Source organism: Chelonia mydas, chromosome 23 (assembly GCF_015237465.2).
Source record: "Chelonia mydas isolate rCheMyd1 chromosome 23, rCheMyd1.pri.v2, whole genome shotgun sequence".
NCBI classification, from domain to species: Eukaryota; Metazoa; Chordata; order Testudines; family Cheloniidae; genus Chelonia; species Chelonia mydas.
Window position 1 is genome coordinate 3,563,408 of NC_051263.2, and position 20,828 is coordinate 3,584,235.

General features: G+C 58.7%; 2 protein-coding genes across 3 annotated transcripts; one reads left to right on the forward strand and one right to left on the reverse strand.

Annotated features, from left to right (window-relative positions):
* Nucleotides 1-271: 271 nt before the first annotated feature.
* PAF1 (PAF1 homolog, Paf1/RNA polymerase II complex component) lies at nucleotides 272-8,479 on the reverse strand. The gene is made up of 14 exons (XM_037884379.2): nucleotides 8,197-8,479; nucleotides 6,716-6,745; nucleotides 6,108-6,200; nucleotides 5,840-5,961; nucleotides 5,431-5,497; nucleotides 5,088-5,189; nucleotides 4,547-4,652; nucleotides 4,302-4,370; nucleotides 3,737-3,840; nucleotides 3,110-3,226; nucleotides 2,585-2,713; nucleotides 2,054-2,159; nucleotides 1,528-1,615; nucleotides 272-964 (listed from the first exon to the last, which is right to left on the reverse strand). The coding sequence occupies exons 1-14, from the start codon at nucleotides 8,244-8,246 to the stop codon at nucleotides 549-551; spliced, it is 1,599 nt and encodes a 532-aa protein (XP_037740307.1). The 5' UTR covers nucleotides 8,247-8,479; the 3' UTR covers nucleotides 272-548.
* Nucleotides 8,480-8,747: 268 nt separating this feature from the next.
* On the forward strand, nucleotides 8,748-17,918 carry MED29 (mediator complex subunit 29). Of its 2 annotated transcripts, none has more exons than XM_043534513.1 (4): nucleotides 8,748-9,107; nucleotides 13,381-13,439; nucleotides 15,481-15,565; nucleotides 16,749-17,918. In XM_043534513.1, exons 1-4 carry the CDS (start codon nucleotides 8,820-8,822, stop codon nucleotides 16,974-16,976), a joined length of 660 nt encoding a protein of 219 aa, XP_043390448.1. In that variant the 5' UTR covers nucleotides 8,748-8,819; the 3' UTR covers nucleotides 16,977-17,918. The 2 variants fall into 2 exon arrangements, with proteins under 2 accessions (XP_043390448.1, XP_037740308.1); XM_037884380.2 differs by having other exon boundaries at nucleotides 8,770-9,047.
* Nucleotides 17,919-20,828: the final 2,910 nt, after the last annotated feature.

Consider the following 20,828-nt stretch of genomic DNA (forward strand, 5'->3'; position numbering starts at 1 on the left):
TTGGGGCACAAGGGGATGGGGAATCTAGGGATACACAAGCCCTTTCTTCCCCAGAGTACCTGCCCCCCACTCCTCCCAGGGTGCCTTCCCGCCCCAGCCCTCTGACTGGGCGCACTGCACCCTCCGCCCGCTCCAGGGAGAATAGGCCCTGCTGGCTCAGCACCCCAGCAAAGGAGGGGGCTGGGCAGCGGATGCCGGACCCTCTGCTCGCAGCCTGAGGAGATCCCTGGCAGGGCCAGCGCCGAGCGCGGGTCGGGGGAGAGACGCCCGGTTTTAGGAAGAGACCCTTTTATTGAGGACGGAGAGGGGGTTCTGGTACAGGCTGGTATGTACAGGGGGCAAAACAAACAGCAGTAAGAATAAAAACACCCCAGTGTCTGGGGGGCAACCCCAGAGGTCCTTGACCAAGCACAGGGATGCCAGGCAGAGCCTGAGTCCTCCCCATCATGCCCACATCCTCCTGGTGGCAGCAGGCTGGAGTGACGGTCCTCCAGGGGGGTGGGTGGATCTGGCCCAGGTGGCGGGGGGGGCAAGGGGCTGCGCCCCACTCAGTCGCTGTCGCTCCCCTCCTCGCTCGAGTCCGAGGCAGCCTCGCTGCCGCTCCCGCTGCGCTCTTCCTCGTCCTCCTCCTCCTCGGCGTTGGAGCCCTCGCTGCCGCTGAGGAACGGACTGCGGCCACCCCGGCGCCGGCCGCCCCCGTCGCTGCCGCTCTCCTCCTCCCCGGGGCTGCGCCGCCCGCCGCCCCCCTCGCCCTCCGAGTCCTCGTCGTCGCTGCCGAAGATCTCCTCCTTGTCGCGGGCCGCCCGCTCGTCCTCCTCGCTGGCCTCCGGCGAGCCCTCGCTGGCGCTGCGCCCGCTGGCCTCCCGCTCGCTCTCGCTGCCCGAGCGTCCTTCTTCCTCCTCCTCTTCCTCCTCCTCCTCGCTGGCCTCCGGCTCGCTCTCGCTGCCCTTCTCTGGCTCCTCGTCTGCAGGGAGAGCCACAGAGTCAGAGGGGCAGGGCCGGCACGCCCCAGCAGGGAGGGGGCAGTCGAGGCAGGGTGATGGCGTGGAGGGGGGGCCACGGAAGGGAGGGGAGAATCACCCCCTGGAGTGGGGGAGGGGTGATGGCAGAAAGGGGACCATCCCCCCAAGGGAGATGGAGGGCTGATGGAAGAGAGGGAACTGCCCCCCTATGGGAGGGGGAAGGGAAGAGAGAAGCGATGGCTGCTCACCTCCTATTCTTGGGGGGGGGGCAGCAGAGACATCCTCCGGGATGGGGAACAGGACCAGCCCATGAGGGAGGCAGGGCTCGGGGCTGCCCCCTGTAGTGGGAGGGGCAGCACCATCCCCAGCGGGGTGTGTGTGGGGTCAGAGAGACCGAGGATGAAGTGCAGTCCCAAGGGCAGCCACCAGAGGGAGCTGCGAGCCCCGGTGCTGCCAGCAGTGGGTGGGAGGAAGCCGATGGGGGAGGGGACAGGCAGAGAGGCCCCTTTTTCCCATGCCACCCCCCCCCCCGAGAGCTGTAACCCCCCCCTTCCCTGGCTGCTACCTGAGCCCTGGGCCTCCTTGTCCATCTCCATCTCCTCCTCCTCTTCCTCCTCCGGCTCGTGATTCTCCAGCTGCGCCTTGCGAGCCTCCTGCCGGGGCGGGGGAGCCGGGTTAGCCACACGGTGGGGGGCACACCCCACCCACCCTGCCCAGGCTGGGACCCCGACCAGCACCCCTCCTCAGTCAGTGAGAGTGGGTGGCGTGGGGCCTTCAGGGCATGGAACCGGACTCCTGGGTTCTCTCCCCAGCTCTGGGAGGGGAGTGGGGTCTAGTGGTTAGAGCAGGGGGGTGCTGGGAGTCAGGACCCCTGGGTTCTATCCCCAGCACTGGGAGGGGAGTGGGCTCTAGTGGGTTCGTCATGGGGGCTGGGAGCCAGGACTCCTGGGTTCTACTCCCAGATCCCAGCGTAGGGGGTGAGAACAGAAGCTACGTGGGGGGCATGGATGCACTGACTCCCCCCGCCCCTCCCCTCGAGGGCTCCCCCTCCGCCCCCCAGCACAGAGCTCGGAGAGCAACCCTCGCCATACCTGAGCCTCCAGTTCCTTCTCGTTCATGTCCCGGTGCTTCACCACCAGCACGGCGTTGGTGCCCGACTGCACGCCCGCCTTGGCCCTGCGTTTGCTGAGCCGCACCCTGTGGGGGAGAAAACGAAGGGCGATGTCAGGCCCCGCCCCCAGCTCTACCCGCTCCATGAGCCCCCTAAAGGCACATCCTGGAGCTGGGGATCCCCCTGGCCCAGCTGCCGGGGGGTCAGGGCTCCCTGGGATGGCCCCAGCTCCGCTCAGAAACCAGCCGGGCTCCGTGCGGTTCTTGGCCCCCCACGGCTCTGAGCAGGAGGCCGCTCCGGGTCAGGAACCAGGTAGCTCCAGCCTCAGTTTACCCTCGGCCGGTCAATTCCCATCGGTTCAAGTGCCGACGGGCAGCGGCCACGAACTCTACCCTCTCTTTGCCCTCCCAGACCTGGCCTTGGAGCCGAGATCTGAGCCAGGCCATGGGCACTGGCCCTGACCCACCCCACGCCCCGGCTGGGGCAGGCCCCGGGCTCCCCCCGGCCTCACCGGGTCTCCAGCTCGTTGTAGTAGACGCCGTCACCCTCGCGGAAGATGAAGAAGTAATTCTCCTCGTAGCCCTTGCTGGCTTTGTTCTTCACGTTCCAGTTGTACTCCCGGGCGATCTTGTAGTCGTACCTGGGCGGGGGAAGAGAGGGTCAGCACCCCACAGCTTTGCCGCCCCCACTCCTGAGCAGAAAGCTGACCTCCCCCCCCGGCCTCCCTCCATTCCCCAGCACAGCTCCCCCACTTCCCCAGCCCTCCCACCCCTCTCCCCAGCCCCCTCACTTCCCCAGACCCCACCTCTCCCCCCGTTCCCAAGCACAGCCCCCCTCCCCAGCCCCCCAACTTCACCAGCCCCCCACCCCACCTCTCCCCCATTCCTCAACACAACATCCCCTCCCTTCCCCCCCGCTCTCCCATTCCAAAGCACAGCCCCCCCTCCCCTGCATTACCCCCCCTTTTCCCCAGGCCCCCCACACAACTCCCCTTCCCCCCTCCTTCTCCCAGCCCCCCACCTCCCCAGCCACGTACACATCTTCGGGTGCATAGTCCATCTCCTCCTCCTGGTCCCGCTTGCGTTTCCGCAGTGTGTCCTCCACGGGCAGGAAATAGGCCACAAACTGGTTCCCCTCTTCGTCCATCATCCCCCTGAGACGGCCGGGAAAGGGTTAACGAGGAACACTCTCCCCTGCTCCCCACGGCGCTCCCCTCCGCCCCATGGAGCACAGCCCTGACTGCCAGGGAGAGCACCCCCTACTGCCCCCCTGCAGCACAGCGCCCCCTAGCGCCGCCCTGACTATGGGAGAGAGCACATAGGGGCCTCCCATCCAAACAGCAGCCTGCCCCCCCTTTAGCTAGGGATCCCCTCCCACGGTGCTACAGCAGCAGGCCATGAGGGCTGAGCCCGGGGGGGGCGAGGAGCCTCCTTCCAGGGCAGGACACCCCCTGCCTTGCTAGAACGCTTGGCGGTGCGGCTCTCCGTCCCCGCTCTCCGTGATGGGAGGGGGTTAGCGCAGGAACCCAGCGCCGAGCAGGGACGGGGGACGCCCGGCTCTTGGGGCCCACGGGAAGGGCTCTGGCTAGCGGAGTGGGGATATCAGGCCAGGCAGAGGCAGGGTGAACCCCCACCCCACCCAAGGCTGAGGGGTGCAGCGTTACCTGATCATCGCCTGAGACATCATCTCGAGGGCCGCGGCCCCACTGGTGTCCTTGGGGGCTGGGTCCGAGTCGAAGATGACCTGGGCGCAGGGGTTGATCCACATCTAGGGGGGAAGGAGTCGGTTAGCGGGGTGATCCCTGCCCCCAACACCGCACTCCCCCCCCCGCCCTCGCCTGGCATGGCACTACACCCATGGCCCTTCCATCAGGCAGACCCTCCTCTAGGCACCAGCGACCCCGGCACTAGCCCCTGGATCTCCCTCAACATGGGGGTAGCCTCCTTCAGGCTACACTTCCATCTGCGGGAGGGGAGTCAGGGCCGATGGGGAAACCGAGGCACAGAGAGGTCACGGGACGGGCTGGGATTAGAAGCCAGGTCTCCTGCCTCCTGACCCGGCGCGCTACCCACTACGACGCTGCCTCCCCGAGGCTCACTTAGCCCCAGACCGGGAGGTGCCTAGGACTGGCCCAGCCGCTAACGGAGCCTCGAAGGTCCTTGCGTGCCACGGGCCAGTGCCCCTGGGCCTAGGGAAGCCGATGCCAAGTCCCCCTCCCCCAGCCTCACCTTGAAGTCCGGGAACACGGGCATCACCTCCATGGGGGTGACGCGAGGTTTGCTGTAATGCTGGGAAATCTGGGGACGGAGGAAGCAGAGAGACAGTGAGAGGCCTCAGGGGAGGGGTAACCCTAAATCCCCTCCTCCTCCGCCCTCCCCCCCCCTCCCCCCCGCTTTCAACATGGGCCCTTTAAGGCTTAAAGGCACAGTACGTTGTGTGGGGGAGAAGGGAGATATTTAAAGGGGCGACTCACCGATTTCTGGGCATCCTCGAAGGTCTTCTCGATGGCAGCGATCTGGCTGTCCCGGTCCTTGTAGATCTCCTCCTCCGTGAACTGCTGCTTGACGGACACGCCGATCCTGATTGGGGGCGTAGTTAGCAGAGTGAGGCCTGCTGGGAAAACGCTGCCCCCTGGCTGGATGCAACCGGCATCGCTGAATGCGACGCTCCCCCTGACCCTTGCCGGCTGGATCGAACCGGATCCAACGCCACCCGTGGCCAGGTCCACAAGCACCAGACCTATGCTGCCCCCTGCTGGACGCAACCAGTCCTGTGCCAGGATGTCTCCCCCTAGTGGCTGAAGATACTGCACCCCAACACAGGGGCAGCCGAGCAGACTCTCCAACGCCCCACGTTCCTTGTGGCAGGGGGCCATGCAGCATCACAAGAGGAAGCGGAGATCCCAGAGGGAGGGTAACCTCCCTCCCTCCCAAAAAGGTGATGGTCCCCCCCACACCCCCAGGATGCTGTCCCTGCCCTTGAGAGTCACCCCAGCCGGCTCCCTGCCCACTCACTTGACCTCCGGCTTCTCGTTGGACACGCCATAGCGGTTGAATTCGGTGGAGATGTATTCTGTCTTCCTCATCCACGGTACCACTTTGGCATGCTGCTGGGATCTAGGGCAGAGGAGGATGGGGGGCTTATAGGCCGTGGGGCAGAGGGAGCTGCTGATTGCCCCCTCCTGATGTGTGTGGGGGGGAAGAACCTCCCACTGGGGGACAGGGCTCATTCGGGTGGGACCGAGCAAAGGGACCTCAAGGCCGCACAGCAGGGTGGGGAGAGCTGGCTAGCCAGGGGTTCAGGGAGGGGCTGCTCTCCACAGCCAGGGGACGCCATGTGTTTTGGGGGCCGGGCTACCTCTTCGAGCTGGTGGGAGCCTGGATTTCCTCCTCCAGCAGCTTCTCGTCGGCCGGATCCAGAAGAACTGGAAGAGGCAGAGCAGGATGAGACAGGACCTGCGCCAGCCCCCCCTCCCATCGTGCCCCACCCCCAAAGCTCCTGGGTTCGGCTCTCAGTGGGGCAGGACTGATTGGAGATGGGCACAATGGAGACTCTTCAGTGAGCAAGATGCTTCGTGGGGGGCATTTTGAAACTAGAACCCAGGATTCGGGGTGCAAGGAGGGACCCCTGAAATGCAAAAGATGCCCCTGCCTGACGTGGGCACGCATGACAAACACACCCACACCCCAGTCAGTGCAAGACACAAACAGTGCCCCAGGATCTGTCGGTGATGCACACGTGGGCGCCCGCCCGGCCCGGCTCTCACCATTGGGGTCGATGCGATACGTGTCAGGGTTGATGAGGTCGATGGTCACGCCCAGGTCCGGCTCAGTGAGGAGGTCGTGTTTGTGCTGCTTCTCCAGAGAGGTGGCTTTGTACTGCACAAACCTGGGGGAGGGACAGGTGAGACGCCGGCCCAGGAGAGCCCCCTGGGCAGAGCCCTCTCCCCTCCCCCAGCCTCCACCCCGGGGGCAGCACTGGTGAGCCTGGGAGGGGGCCCCGATCCCAGCCCGGCTCAGCAGCTGCTCTCTCACCTGTTCTGGTCAAAGGGATATGTGATGAATTTGGGGTCGAAGGGAATATCCGGGAGACTGTTGCAGTATTTCACCCGACACACCACGCCCGATCTGGAAGCACAGGGAGAGACATCAGCACTGGGGGGTCCGCCCCTCCCCCCTGGATTCCTGGGGTCCTTATCCCTCATCCCACTGGCCCAGCCTGGGGTGACAGGGTGAGTCTGGAGCAGGGCACCATGGAGGACAGGGATCCCGGACTCCTGGGTTCCTTATCCTCCACTAGCAGCGGGGGATGGAAAGAGTGCATGCGGAGGGAGCTATGGGTGGGGGATAGTGGAAGGGGTCATGTGCCAAACACCCCCCCCCCAACCGAACTGTGCTGGAATCTCCAATGCCCCACGTCAGCGGCAACCTACGATCGTGCCCGGCCGCCGTGAAATGAGTTTGCCGGGACTCTGTCCGGTTTGTGAGTGACAAGCAGCCACAGCTATCGCTCCCCCCACCAGCCTTTGCCGGCAAGTCCAAGGGCTGGGCAGGGGAGCAGTAAAAACAGGACTGTTTCCTCCCCACCTCCCAGGGCACGGCAGTGGGGGAACTGTGAGCTGTGGGACGAGGAGGGGTCATACCTCTCAGGCAGGGTCCGGTGAGCGTTGGGCCTGCAAAGACACGGAAATAAATAACAACATTATATAATCACAACACCGTGGACTCTTTTCGTCCAATGCCCTTTACCAAAGAGTGTCGGTAGCATTATCCCCACTCTGCAGATGGGGAAACTGAGGCACAGAGTGGCAGAAAGAGGGTCAACACAGTGCGGGGGGGGGGGAGAAGCTGCCTGTGGGTCTGGTCCCTGGAGGCTGCCCCAAAGTGAGAGCCCTGCCCAGACTCTCCACATAGAGTGAAACCGATTTAAAGCACTTTATCAATATTGATGCGTTGCTCCTCCCCCACAGAAGGCAAGTCAGCGGCATCAGCTCTATTGGCCAGAAGGGGAAACTGAGGCAAGACCGACAGCCCGGCCAGGATCCACCAAGTGGAACTGCTGTGGACTTTGTGTGGCCACGTCTGGGGTGGGATATGGCAGCCACACGGTGACGCTATGCTGGAGTTTAGTGGGGGTTAGGTCTGACCTCTCAGGGGACTCTGAACAGGCCCTCCCCACGGGGCTCTGGCTGTCCACACACTGGGAGATGGAACCCAGGAGTCTGAGCTCCCAGTGCCCTGCCCCGACTCTCCCCATCCCCCCCGACAGGGAGGGCGGGGTGGTGAAGGGACCCAGGAGTCCAGGAGCCTGACTCTCCCTATCACCCCTGCTATGCGGGGGGGGGGGGGGGGGGGGGGAATCCCAGAAGTCCGGGCTCCCAGCTCCCTCCAACTCTCCCCATCACCCCTGGCGGAAGGGGGGGCGGGGAGAGAACCCAAGAGTCTGGGCTCCCAGCCCCCCTCCCCGACTCTCCCCATCCCCCCCGACAGGGAGGGTGGGGTGGTGAAGGGACCCAGGCGTCCAGGACCCTGACTCTCCCTATCACCCCTGCTATGGGGGTGGGGAGTGCAGGCTCCCAGCTCCCCCCAACTCTACCCATCACCCCTGGCGGGAAGGGACCCAGGAGTCCAGGCTCCCAGCTTCCCCCCACCCCACATATACACTCTCCCCATCACCCCTGGCGGGAAGGGACCCGGGAACCCAGGAGTCCGGGCTCCCAGCTCCCCCATCACCCCTGGCGGGAAGGGACCCAGGAGTCCGGGCTCCCAGCTTCCCCCCCCACCCCACTCCCACCAGCACCCCTGGTGGGAAGGGACCCAGGAGTCCGGGCTTCCCCCCCACACTCTCCCCAGCACCCCTGGCGGGAAGGGACCCAGGAGTCCAGGCTCCCAGCTCCCCCCCCCCACATACACACTCTCCCCATCACCCCTAACGGGGGGGGGAACCCAGGAGTCCGGGCTCCCAGCTCCCCCATCACCCCTGGCGGGAAGGGACCCAGGAGTCCGGGCTTCCCCCCCCACTCTCCCCAGCACCCCTGGCGGGAAGGGACCCAGGAGTCCGGGCCCCGTGACGTCACGGGGGTATGCGGTCACGGCTGTGACGTGCGGCCGGGGGCGGCCCTACCTGTGCCCCGGCTCCTCCCGCTGCGCCTGGGTCTGGATGGTCGGGGCCATGGCGGGGCCGCGGCTGCGATCGCTGCTGCCCCGCCGCGGGGCCTGCGGGCGGGGAGGGTGGCCGACGCCCGCCTGACGGGAAACGCGGCCGCGCCCCGCGGAGCGGCTCCGGGAGAGGGAACGCGAGGATGCGGGGAGGCGAGGCGGCGGGACCCTGGGCGGGCGGAGACTCCGCCCCGGAGACAGGCACCGGGGTAGACACCTACGGACGGGCTCACAGGGCCCTGCTGCCGCGCAGCCTCACGGGAAGCGAGGCTCGGAGAGGTGCACTTCCGGGCAGAGAGCAGGGTGTGCTGGGAGTTGTAGTGCCCGGAACGGCGCTCCCGGAACGTATTGCGCATGAACGCTAGGGGCGCGGTGCATGACGGGAACCGGGAGTCTCCAGTTTGCGGGGAGCGATGCATGCCGGGAGCTGTAGTTCCAGCCGTGTGCGGGGGGGCCAGCTGGGTGAGGAGCGGCGCGCGCAATGCAGGCTGGGAGTTTTAGTCAGTGTGCGGGCAGGGCGCGCGTGGTGCACGCTGGGAATCGTAGTTCGCGGTGCACGCCGGGAGGGAGCTGTCGTTGCTAGGGAAGATGGCGGCCCCCCCGCAGCAGCAGCAGCCGCCGCCGGCCCCGTCTCAGGCCCCGCCGCCCGGGCCGCCGCTCACGCTCCAGGCGGGCCCGGGGCAGCAGCCCCAGCTGCAGGCCCAGGCGGCCGCGCAGGCCCAGGCCCAGGCCGCCGCCGCCGCCGCGCAGGCGCAGGATTTCGACCCGGTGCAGCGCTACAAGATGCTGATCCCGCAGCTGAAGGAGAGTCTGCAGGTGGGGGCGGGGCCCGGGGAGGGGGCGGGGCCTGGGGAGGGGCGGGGCCCACCGCTGGAGGTGAGGGGGAAGGGCTAAGCGGAAGGGGGTGTGGCCTGAAGGGGCGGGGGCGGAGCTTCCAGGGCGGGGGCTGAGGTCTATGGGGGAGTGGGTGGGGCGTGGGGGAGTGGGCAGAGTTAAGGCTGTTTAGTGGGGGTATTTGCTGATGGGCGCGGCGGGGGCCATTTCTGTGTTGCACCGGGTGGGAACATGGCTGCGGTGCCCTTTAACCTGCCGCGTGGTGCGTTTGATGAAACGGTAACTCACTGTTTACTAGGGGTATTACGGTCGCGCCTCGAGTCCCCCTCACTCAGGACCGGGCCCTCATTGTGCCAGGCGGGCCTAGTGAGAGACAGTCTCTGCCCCCCAAGGGCTCCCAGTCCGACCAGAGAGACAACCGGTAGGAGGAGAGAAGCATCATCCGCTCAATCCAGCAGATGGTGGAGTGAGGCCCAGCGAGGTTAACGACCTGATGCTGCAGGCATGTGCTTCACCATAAGCCTGGGAATAACCCTGTTGATTCCAGTAGCAAGGCTTTTCCTGGGTGCCCAAAATACATGGGGGGGGGGGCAGGGGGTGTTTGCCCGATGAGCAGGTAAGTGTCTTGTCCACAGGCACACAGGACATCTGTAGCAGAGGCGGGAAGAGAATCCAGATTCATTCCAGTGCCTTAATCAGAAAGCCAGCCGCCTTCTTCAATGCCTAGCTAAACAGCTGGTCGTAGCAATTGTTAGCCATTTGGGTCGTTCCTGTGTGGTCACAAGGGCTTAACAGGCTGAAAGTCCAATGTCGGAACAGACTTAATGTTCCCATTTAATAGGGGGTCTGCCTGTGAGCTGCCTCCACCCCTCGGTTGGTGGGATTTTATCATGGATGTTATAAGCCACCAGGAGAACGGCATTCTGGCAACATGTCTGAAAAGTGTAAGACGTTGGCTGCGGACAATGGCCCCAGTAGTCTGTAAACCAGAGCGACTGTAAACATCTGCGTTACAAATGAAGTCATTCCACTTTATGCACAATATACGATGTTGGCATTTTGTGTGGAAAGACTCGAGCTTTGCCCCGCCTGAGCGACATAGTGTCCATGTTTCACGACTGTACAGCAGTACGGAAAGGATACAGCTCGAATAGATCTGAACTTGGCTGTCGTGCCGAGATGATGTTGATGCCGTATTTGTTGTAAACGACCCATGGCAGACGCTGCAATGCCAATCTGGTGAAGAACCCCCGGGTGAGAGCTGGAGGGACTGGTGAGTATTAAACCCAAATAGCAAAAGCTGGAGACTGCTTCGGCGGTTTCATTATTCAAAGAGATTGGAGTCACAGCTGGACCTGATCCTAGGTTTTGCATTTTAGTCTTTGACCATGAACATGGAGGCTGACCTTGGCCGACAACTCCTCCGTTTACTGGAGTGCCTCACGAAACCTGTCGGGGCTCTGTACTAGGAGAACAAAGGCATCAGCAGAGTCAAGGTCTGAAAGCGAGAGATCACCGATTTTAATGCCTATGGATCTGATGGAAGGCTGCATTATGAAATCCATTGCCCGACAAAAGAGTGCAGGGGCCAAGACAAAGCCCTGCCTGACACCAGATACGGATTTAAAAGGTGCCGACATCCGATTCCCCAGACGTACACAAGCAGTGGTTCTGTTATGCAGCTTGCTGATCAAGTCCAGTAGAGTGGTTGGGACACCTATGCCCTTTAAGGCCTTCCATAGCCCGACTTGGTCAACTGAATCAAATGCAGGCTTAACATTGACATACCCCATGTGCAGGGGCTTCTTGAACTCGCAGCGTATCTCCGACAAGTGGAGGGCCAAAATGGTGTCTAACGTGGACCTGTTCCCCATAAAGCCTGACTGTTTGGGCCGATGCTTCTGATGTAGCCGGGGCTCCAAACACACCAGCAGAACGTGCACGCACCCATTCCCCGGCACGGACAGCAAGGCGATCGGCCTGTAGCTCTTACATTCGCTGTGCAGACCCTTGCCCTTATAAAGCGAGATCACAATACCATGACAGGTGGCTGGCAAGGATCCAGGCAAAAGATGGCCAGAAGCCAGCCTGCCTCTCTTCAATATTGACGTTGGAGGCAGTTGTGCCAGAACTGGTTACACGGTGGAGTGTTCTGTGTTGTAATAATTAAGTGGACTGAGAGTTGGAACAGTCTGTTCCTTGTTGCATTGTTTCCCAAGGAGTTGGGTGTGCCCCCTGGAGGGGTATGAAGGACTAGCTGGGGGGTGGGACCTAGAGATCCCTCCCCGTTTTTCTTCAGCTCCTCAATGAGCAGCGGCAGTCAAAAAAGCTAACAGTGTTGGGAATCACTAAGAAAGGGATAGATAATAGATAAAATATCATGTCGCCTCTATATAAATCTATGGTACACCCACATCCTGAATACTGCGTGCAGATGTGGTCACCACATCTCAAAAAAGATGTATTGGAATTGGAAAAGGTCAAGAAAAGGACAACAAAAATGACAAGGGGTATGGAGCAGCTTCCGTATGAGGAGAGATTAATAGGATTGGGACTTTTCAGGTTGGAAAAGAGACGACTAAGGGGGATATGATAGAGGTCTATAAAATCATGGCTGGTGTGGAGAAAGTAAATAAGGAAGTGTTGTTTACTGCTTCTCATAACCCAAGATCTAGGGGTCACCAAATGAAATTAATAGGCAGCGGATTTAAAACAAATAAAAGGAAGTATTTCTTCACGCATCGCACAGTCAATCTGTGGAACTCTTTGCCAGAGGATGTTGTGAAGGCCAAGACTACAACAGGTTCAAAAAGAGCTAAATAAATTCATGGAGGATAGGTCCATCAATGGCTATTAGCCAGAATGGGCTGGGATGGTGTCCCTAGCCTCTGTTTGCCAGAAGCTGAGAATGAGTGACAGGGGTTGGATCATTTGATGATGCCCTGTTCTGTTCATTCCCTCTGGGGCACCTGGCATTGGCCACTGTTAGTAGACAGGAAACTGGGCTAGCTGGACCATTCGTCTGGCCGCTCTTATGTGGGTGACCTGCCCTGTTAATATCAGTGGCTACTGTCTCTGGTGCTAAGGGGGGTCCTTTAAAACTGCCCATCGGCAACTTCTCGTGCTTTGAGTGAGGAAATGGAGGCTCATTTTATGACGCTCTAACCTGTGGATTGGCATTGAGCAACGAGATTGAAAGGGGAGGGTTGAGGTAGCTATTGCTTGCCTGACCAGAGCCTCTGCATGGGAAAACGCTCCATGTCACGTTTCAGTTTCCAGGCTTAATCAACATATAGAGGATGGCGTTTTTTAAAACTAAAACCTACCTCGAGATTTCACATCCGTTTCTCAGCGCCCATCTGGGAGCTTGTTGCCCAGACCGATGGGGCTTTTTTAGAAAGGTTCAACTTAAAAAAAGCATTTTTAAAAAACAAAATATTTACTTTTAAAACAAAGTGAGTCACCCTTCTCCAAAAATAGAAACTCAGGAGAATGAAACCAGTGCAGAATCTGTGTGTCATGTCATAAGCCACTTGAGACTGAGATTCTGGTAAATGACTCAGCGCTGGGTTAGATAATAATGTCAACATCTCAGAAACTGCAACGTTCAGATAAAATGGAACAGAACTTTAACCCAAATTCCTCTTGACTCAGCAAATTCGTGGATTAAGTTTGGTTCCAGTTCCTGTTAGTCTTTCCCGATTTAGAGCCCCTAGATGTAAATTGCATTAAGAAATTCACAAGAGTGGAATTGCTCATATGGTTCCTGCGTGACACTGTCTTGCTTTTTCAAACAAGGAGATGGATATTCACCACCTGGATGGGGGAGTGAGGTTTAATTATTGTTTGTAAAATGCTTTGATTGGGATCTAGTGGTTAAAGGAGTCCTGACCCCCAGCTGCCTGCTCTGTTTCTGGCTTTGGGTGGGGAGTGGTGGCTAGTGGTTAAAGCAGCAGACTTTGGCAGTTCAGTCCTTTTCACAGCTCTGGAATGGGTGACCTTGTGTGAATGGCTTCATGGCTCTGTGCCTCAGTTTCCCCATCTGTAAGATGGGGAACTGAACGCCAGCCCACAGTTCTGATTTGCTTTGAGATCCCAGAGGACCGCAGTGCAGTGTGGTGTTTAATATTAATGGCTGTTTCCTGCCAAAGCCAGGATTCTTGTGACAGCTGCGGGGGTCCCAAACACGGCCTCTCCGGGCACAGACGGCATCAAGTCCCAACCCCGTTCCCAAAGCTAGCCAAGCAAAGGAGGGAGCATCGGCACCTGTCGCTTACCTTGCACTGTCTGACTCTTGCTTTCTCTCGCACTCCAGAACCTGATGAAAATCGCAGCTCAGAATCTCGTCCAGAACACGAACATCGATAACGGGCAGTGAGTATTCTCTCCCCTCCTCCCCAGGCAGGGCTATCTTCTAACACAGGAGCCAGAAGGCTTTCACCCGTGTCTTAAACTTCTCAGCATCAGAGGACACTGCCGGTCGCTCCTCCTGGTGTAAAGCAGGAGTGACTCCAGTGCAGTTCATGGGGCCATCTCGAGATAGGCTGGGGTGAGTGACTAGCTCTGTTGTGTCAGTGAAGATCAGAGCCAGGCCTGCTTTTGGTGCCTTTCTGGAGCCCGTGTCGTTCCGGTACCTAGCAACCAAACTTCCCGAAGTGGCTGTGGATGGCAGGTGCACCGCGTTCTGGGCACCCGATGGCTCCTGTTGGTACCGTCTGGGAGAATGAAGCCCTGGGTGACTTGAATAGGGCGCCCCAAATCAGTGCTGATTCGATCCCAGCGCAGCTGAGTAACGGCCAAACGCCACCCCCGCCTGACAACTGCTGGGGGGCCCACGTGAAAGGAGTTGGCTGGGTCTAGTTGGAACGGGCACCCGCATGGCCAAAACCCACTCTCCCCTCCGGCACTCCAGTCCCATCGTGGGCAGGTGTTACAGAGAGGCCAGGGACTGAATGGGGGACAGCGACTGAGCTACCCCTGCTAAAGAGGTGACCCTCTGGGGTGGGGGAGCCATATTGTTGGGAGTGTGGAAGAGGGGAGAGTTTGCCCTGCAGCTGTCCCTTTTGTAGGGGTCACCCCAAGACTCATTAACATGTCCCCTTTAAAGATGGGATGGGCTACACCCGCTTTCCGGCCCAATTTACCATCCTCTCTGTTTCTCTCCCTGCCTGCTCCGCTGGAGACTCTGCCCCTTCTGTGTCCGCTTGCCCCACCCCCTTCACTGTAAATCCTCTGGAATCCAGCGGCATTGCCCCATCTCAGTTGGGATCCCCAGCATCTTGCTGTGCATTGGTGGGGGGCCAATGTTCCCCAGGGGTACCCAGGGTTGGGAGGCACCTCAGCACCACCTGCCCTTGGCGTGAAGCAGCTTGTTTGGCCCTGCTATGGCTCAGCTCCCTGAATCCAGCAGCCTCGGGCAGCACAAGCCCCGCCCTCCTCACGCTCTCTGGAGCAGCAGACGCACGCCAACCCCCAAGTCCTCGGCATGTCCCCTGGGGTGCCCAGGACACTCCCAGAATCCCAGGCCTGTTGTTCCCACAGGAACCGTGCTCATAAAATGCAATTCAGGCCCAGCACTTCGCTCAACACCACCTCGCTCCGCTCTCTTGGTAGGGAAAGCGAGAAGAAGTTTATTACCAAAGCTCAGAGGAGGTTGGAAACACGGTTACATAGCAAACAAAATCTTAATGCGCTTCGGAGAGTCTAAACTCAACAGGTTAAACCTTCTGTCTGCAGAAGTTTGATCTCTCTTGAAGTTCTCTGCAGCGTTTTCAACCAAGCTGCCAGAAAAGGCCCCTTTTCATGGAACAAAACTGCCGTCCTTTTTCTTCCTTGGTGAAGGGTGCCTTCCCTCCCCCAGCTCTCTTTCTCTTCCTGTTAAATCCCCACAAGCCAGTGACGGGAGGCCCACTGTGACTGGGACCCTGCACAATTTACCTGTCAACGGGTGGATGGAGAGAGAGGGCCTGTCTGAGAGAGAACCTGATTTTCACCTTTGCTGGTGACCAGTACCTTGATCCAGACTTGAAGAATGTATTTGGAGTAGATATAGATGCCTAGAATCTGCATGTATATTTTCCCAATGATATTGCTGAGCACTGAGACACCAGCTTTCATTTGGGAGCTCACGTGATGTCCTTTCGTGAACCAGACTCAAGAAATAATTGTAACCCTTCTGCACCCCTCTCTCAGTTGACACTGAGGTTTGTGGGTCACAGGGGAGACTCCCAGCCTGGGGTCCAGCAGTCCCAGCAGAGGATCAGCCCCATTCTGTCTGCCCTCTCTTGTGGGGCCTAATCCCTGACCCGGGAGGTGCTGCGGTTTGGGTCTGCGTGCCTTCCCCGGAGCAGATGGCTCGGCGTGCAGCCGTTCCTGCGGTACCACGGCTGCCGTGTCACAGTACCTGTTATTTCAGGAAGAGCAACGATGGGGTGGTGCAGCGTTTCGACAAGAGCCTGGAGGAGTTCTACGCCCTGTGCGACCAGCTGGAGCTGTGTCTGGTGAGTTAGCCCCTTATCGACAGAGCTTCATGGGAGTTGTAGTTTTGATAGCGTATGTCCCCTGTTCTCCTCCATAGGCCGGGGTCCCCAGCGGGACTTAGTGTCCCATGATGCACCCTCGAGGCAATTGCATCACTGCAGTTGCTGGCTGTGGGGCATCATGGGAGATGGAGGCTGTCCGGAAAGCCCGGCCCATAGAGAAGGAGGCTGTGAAGCAACCAAACGGTGTCTCCCATGTTGCCCGCTACTGCAGTGATGCAATCATCTCGCGCCACGAGACATGGTGCCTCATGGGAGATGTAGTCCTACCCCGTCTGAAATGTTTTTTAGTCCAAATGGCTATCTGAAAATTTCCTTTAATTTTACTAAAAGCTGCTTTGTTCGACCCCAGACTAACCTTTTTTCTTTCTTGATTTGCTGAAATTTAAAAAAAAAACCTTCATTTTTGGTTTGACCTACATTTTATTTTATTTTATTTTACTTCTCAGAATTGCCAGAGAGCCAAAAAATCCATTATTTGCCCTGCTCTGACTGCGTGGCTCTGTCTCCCTCTCGTGGCTGGGTTACGCAGAGCAGTTCGGTCTCCAGGCTAATGGTCCTTTTAGTTCAGACAGTGGAGTCTTCACTGTTAGTTCTAGGCATTGTAGGTTTGGTCCCTACAGGGGACTCAGCCATGGGCATCATTACAGGTCCCTTTAGGGAGTATTCATCTCAGTCATTGTCACAGGGGTCTGCAGCCATAAACAAAGACATGGGTCCTGCCCTGGCAAGTTCAGCAGGGAGTCTGAGCTCTCTGCCCCCTACTGAAGGGAGCCTTTTGTGGGGCAGCGGGACAAAGTGGCCTCAAGGGATGGGGGGCATTGTGGGGACTGCTGAGAGAGGTGGCTTTGAAGGAAGAGGAGCGTCTGTCAGGAGATGATGATGTGGTAGGATGTCCCAGGCATAGGGAGTAGGGTGATGGGCGGGCTGAGAGCAAGGGGAAGGGAGCGGGTGGGAGCTGTGGGGCTTGGAGAAATGAGCACAGATGCACTGTGGGTACAGGCAAGAGTGTGAATGCAAAGAGGCTAAATGTGGTGTTGATCTGTCCAGGGGCAGGTTAGAGGCTAGAGGGAAGATTGTTCTGCCCAAGGCCGGAGGGCGAGTGGCCGGACCCCATGTGTTAACTGTTTCCCTCCCCTTCCAGCGGCTTGCCTACGAATGCCTGTCCCAGAGCTTCGACAGCACCAAGCATTCCCCCAACCTGGTGCCGACGGCCACCAAACCCGATGCGGTGCAGACCGAGAGCCTGCCCTACACCCAGTACCTGAGCATGATCAAATCCCAGATCTCCTGCGCCAAGGACATCCACAACGCCCTGCTGGAGTGCTCCAACAAGATCACCGGCAAGATCCCCGCCCAAGGGGGGCCGTAGCCCGCGGCGCTGGCACAGTTGTTGCTCCTGCTCTGCGACCGGCGTGGTTTGAAGGAGACTTGGATCGTTTCCAGGCCGGCGCTGTGTCAGACGGTGAAACTTTACAAACTTGCACCTGACCCACGGCCTGTCTCATGTCCTCTGAATTCCCTGCGTGGGTGGATGGTCTCGTTTGTATGGAGAGTGAAACAAATGTTCCTGCTCTGCTTCTTCCTCCCCTCTCATTCTCCTCTAACTCCCTCTGGTCTTACTCCTTCCTCCTGCCCGGGCGTGATCCTCAGCTGTCGTCAGGCCTTCGCCGAGCTCACTGTTGCTACACTAGCCTATGCCACCCGATGTCTTGGCCCACGTACATTCAGAACACATTAGCCCTGCTAAAACTGACTCACCCAGCACGCGATCTACTTGCTGGGTCTGCCGTGCCAGGGCCTAAGCACCCTCCACTCCCCTTTGACTTCAGGAGGGGTCGAGGAGACCCGAGATTGTGCTGCTAATGAAGTGAGGAGGATCAGACAGAATCTTTCTCTGCCATCAAATTAAAACTCCCCCCAACCCCAGGTGAATGGGCTGGATTGTAGCTTTCCAGGTTGGTGGGTGTATTATTTATTCTTCTTACAGTTCAGAGAAATGCCATTGAGTTAAAACAACCCCAGGTGTTAATTTCCTCCCGCCAACACACTGCCTTTACCCCACTGTAACCTTTCTGTCCTTTGAGACATTTCTCTCCTGACCAGCATGGAGCGAGAGGGGAGTTGGGCTCCGGCTCATTTAAAGCTCATTTATGATAACGCCTGTGATCGTTTAAAATGGAGGGCTGGACCGTGATTCCATTCACACCAACACAGAGCAGAAGTAATGAACAGAATTATCTCTGCATCAGACTGGCATAAAACCTAGAGGAGAATCCGTTCCAAAGAGTGAATTAAATCAAAACAACTTTGATTCAGTTTGTTTCCCTCTATTTGTCAGACTCAGTCTAGCCTGGTCAGTTTCACTTTCCATTTCTAATCAGTTTCAGCTTCTCTCTCCCTTCCCAGTTTGCTCCAGGGATCTGAATTTTACTCCTGGGGGAATTCTGCATCACTGAGCATGCACCGAATTCCTGTTCCCCACAGATTTTTTTTGTTTCCCTGCAGAACAATACATTCTGAAAGGGAAGCCACAAGGGGGGGGGTCACATGCCCCTCCTTGGCAGCGGTCCCAAGCGGGCACGTGGGAGCTGCTGGGAGAGATGTAAATCACTGCTGCGGGGCTGGGTGTGCATGTAAGACTCTGACTCTATCGCTCACTATTGCGATGCGCCCAGCGGGGAGGGGCAGGGCACCGGGGTGTTTGTGGGGAAGGCCTGGCCCTTGCTCTGTGTCAGGGTTGGTTGGGGGGGGGGAGGGCAGCAGGATGATCCCCCACCTCCGTGCAGCCCCAGTGTGCGCCCCGTGCTGCACATGCCCTGCAGAGGCTGATGCAAGCAGCTGTGGGAAGCTGCAAGGAGCCTTGGCCGGGGCGCCATATAAGGAGGGAGGGGGGGCACCGCCCCCGCCAAGTTTCACACCAGAGGTCAGCTCACGGCACACGCCCCAGTTCCAGGCAGAGCTCTTACCTGCAGCCTCGCACAGGCAGGTCCCTCCTCCAGGACCCGGAATTCTCTGGCTGCGACTCCCGTGGTCAGTTTCCTCCACTGCCGTAGGGCCTCTGGGGGTGGGGCAGGCAAGAAAGAGGGTGGGAGGGGGGAGCACAAGTCCGCAGAGGTGGTGGTGGGAGGTGAGAAGAAGCAGAGGGAGCACAGGGCTCCCAGTTGCTGGGAGGGTGTTGGAGCCTGGCGAGGCCAGTGGGGTGGGAAAGGGGAGTCAATCTCCAGGGGAAGAGAGAGGTGAGGGCATAGGGCTGTGCCCTGAGGGAGGGGGGCAGTGAGCATGGGCAGAGCAATTGAGGGGGCACAGTCACCGCGGCAAGGATCCTGAGGGGGAGGGAGCTGAAGAAGGGTGGGGGACTAGGAGCAGTGAAGTCTTGGGATTTGTTCTCAGAGAATCAGGGAGCACCTTCACCTCTCCCTGGGAAGAGGCTTGGGACAGACCCCCTCCCCGAAGATGATGCCTTCACTCAGCTGACTCATCTGCTCTCTGCCTTCCTCCCCATCTCTCCTACTTCAGGGTAACTTCCACCTTGGTCCTGCAGTGAGGATCCATGTGGGCGCAGGGGTTTCTTTAACTCTACGCCTGCGGGAATCTTTTTTGTGCCCTGTATTGTTACAGATGTACTTCCTGCCGGTTTCAATTATTTGGGGGATTTCTTTCACAATCTCTGGCGGGATTATATTGGGTTATTTTGACGAATAAAATATGCAGAATTTTAATGGATTTGTAGTGCAACATTTTCCATTTTTGGATGCAGAATTCCCCCAGGAGTTGAGTTTGGGTTCTTCAAATTACAAAGTGCGGTTTAGAATTTATATTCAGAAGGACAAGGAGTTTCACACACGCTTTGGGCCTTTGATTTCTTTAAAAAAAAACAAAAATAAAAAACTTTTCCTATTCGGGTTTTTCTAAAACTTTTTTTGCATTCAACCATAAGGTGTATTTGACAGCGGGCCGCGTTCTAAGCCCCGAGGAGTAAATCCGCAGCCTCCCATTGAAAGCAACAGGCACATGGTGGATTTACTCTGGCACTTGACCGATCGGAACCCAGCCCGCAGGTTTCTTGGTATCGTCATTCTAATAAAAGCTCTGACCTGTCTCTTTGCGATGGTGTGAGGTTTAGTTTCTAAAAGCTGATGCCTAACGCTGCTTCTCTCATTCTGCTCTGTCACTGCTGGGGGCAGAGCCCCGGCCTAGTACCCTTCCTTGAAATGCGGGACTGTAGTCCAGCTGCCCTAGGCCCTGGAAAACCAGGGGTGAGCTTTCCCACGCACACTCCCCCGGCATTCCACCTACCCAGGCGTGCTTTGGTTCACAGTTTAACCCCTTGGGGAGCACATGGCCCATAAAGCAATGGACTTTGCACCTGACGACAGCCTGCAGGAGGGGCCTGTCTGCCTGAGAAGGTGATTGTCTATCCCACAATAGTCCTATCCTGAAAACGGGGATATGAGCGTAGAGTTGGGGGGCAGGGAGAGCAAAGGTGACTGTGGTTAAGAAACCCCATTGCAGCAGCTTGGGGGCTAGATCGTCAAAGGTTTTTAGGACCTTAACTGCCACTGTCACCAGTAGGAGTTAAGCACCTATCTAACGCTGAGGATCAACTCCCACTGGTCGAGGGCTGAAATACCTTTGGAGGATCTCAGCCCATGTTCCTTGCTTGGCAGGCCATTTGGTGGGGGAGAGCCAATCCTGTGTTCTTCAAAAGGACGCAGCTCCGGGGCCCTTAATGAGGGATGGAAGGAGGAAGGAGTCTCCCCTGGTCATGAGGGCTCGGGGGAAAATCCACCCGCCAGCCCCAGTGCCCCTCGGCTTCAGCTGCAGCTGGTGCTTTCTGGGAATCTGGCCCAGAGCCGCTCGCATTCAGCACCCGAAAATCAGCACCTGCTTTAGAAAGCGCTGCCCTCAGCCCACTCCAGGAAGTGGGCGTGGGCTAGCCCGAGTGGGCCCTGCGGTTAGGGACAATCGGGGATTGGGCCCAGAGCTTAATTAGCTAAGCCAGACTCTTAACAAGCCTGGGACCTGGATCCCTTTGTGGATCTGCTGTAACAAGGGTGCGTTTCAGTCCTCCCTGCCCCGCTGAGGGAGATGAGTCTCCTTGGGGCGATTGCCCCTGGCTTTTGGCCAGCAGTCACCCAGTCCCCAGCCAACTGTGCTCAGTTCAGGGTCTTCGACACTCTTGCTGTCCACTGGTGCAAAGGCCCCCAGCTTCCTGCCCATT

What these genes read in the sequence shown, in the direction of transcription:
- PAF1 (XM_037884379.2), bottom strand. Translation starts at nt 8,246, where the DNA reads ATGGCCCCGACCATCCAGACCCAGGCGCAGCGGGAGGAGCCGGGGCAC. An exon ending in GTATCGCATCGACCCCAATG is followed by an intron (nt 5,498 to 5,839) that starts GTGAGAGCCGGG and finishes TGCCTCTTCCAG; the next exon opens with TTCTTCTGGATCCGGCCGAC. An exon ending in CCGTGTTCCCGGACTTCAAG is followed by an intron (nt 3,841 to 4,301) that starts GTGAGGCTGGGG and finishes CTTCCCCCCTAG; the next exon opens with ATGTGGATCAACCCCTGCGC.
- MED29 (XM_043534513.1), top strand. Translation starts at nt 8,820, where the DNA reads ATGGCGGCCCCCCCGCAGCAGCAGCAGCCGCCGCCGGCCCCGTCTCAG. An exon ending in GGCGGGGCCCACCGCTGGAG is followed by an intron (nt 9,108 to 13,380) that starts GTGAGGGGGAAG and finishes CTCGCACTCCAG; the next exon opens with AACCTGATGAAAATCGCAGC. An exon ending in ACGAACATCGATAACGGGCA is followed by an intron (nt 13,440 to 15,480) that starts GTGAGTATTCTC and finishes CTGTTATTTCAG; the next exon opens with GAAGAGCAACGATGGGGTGG.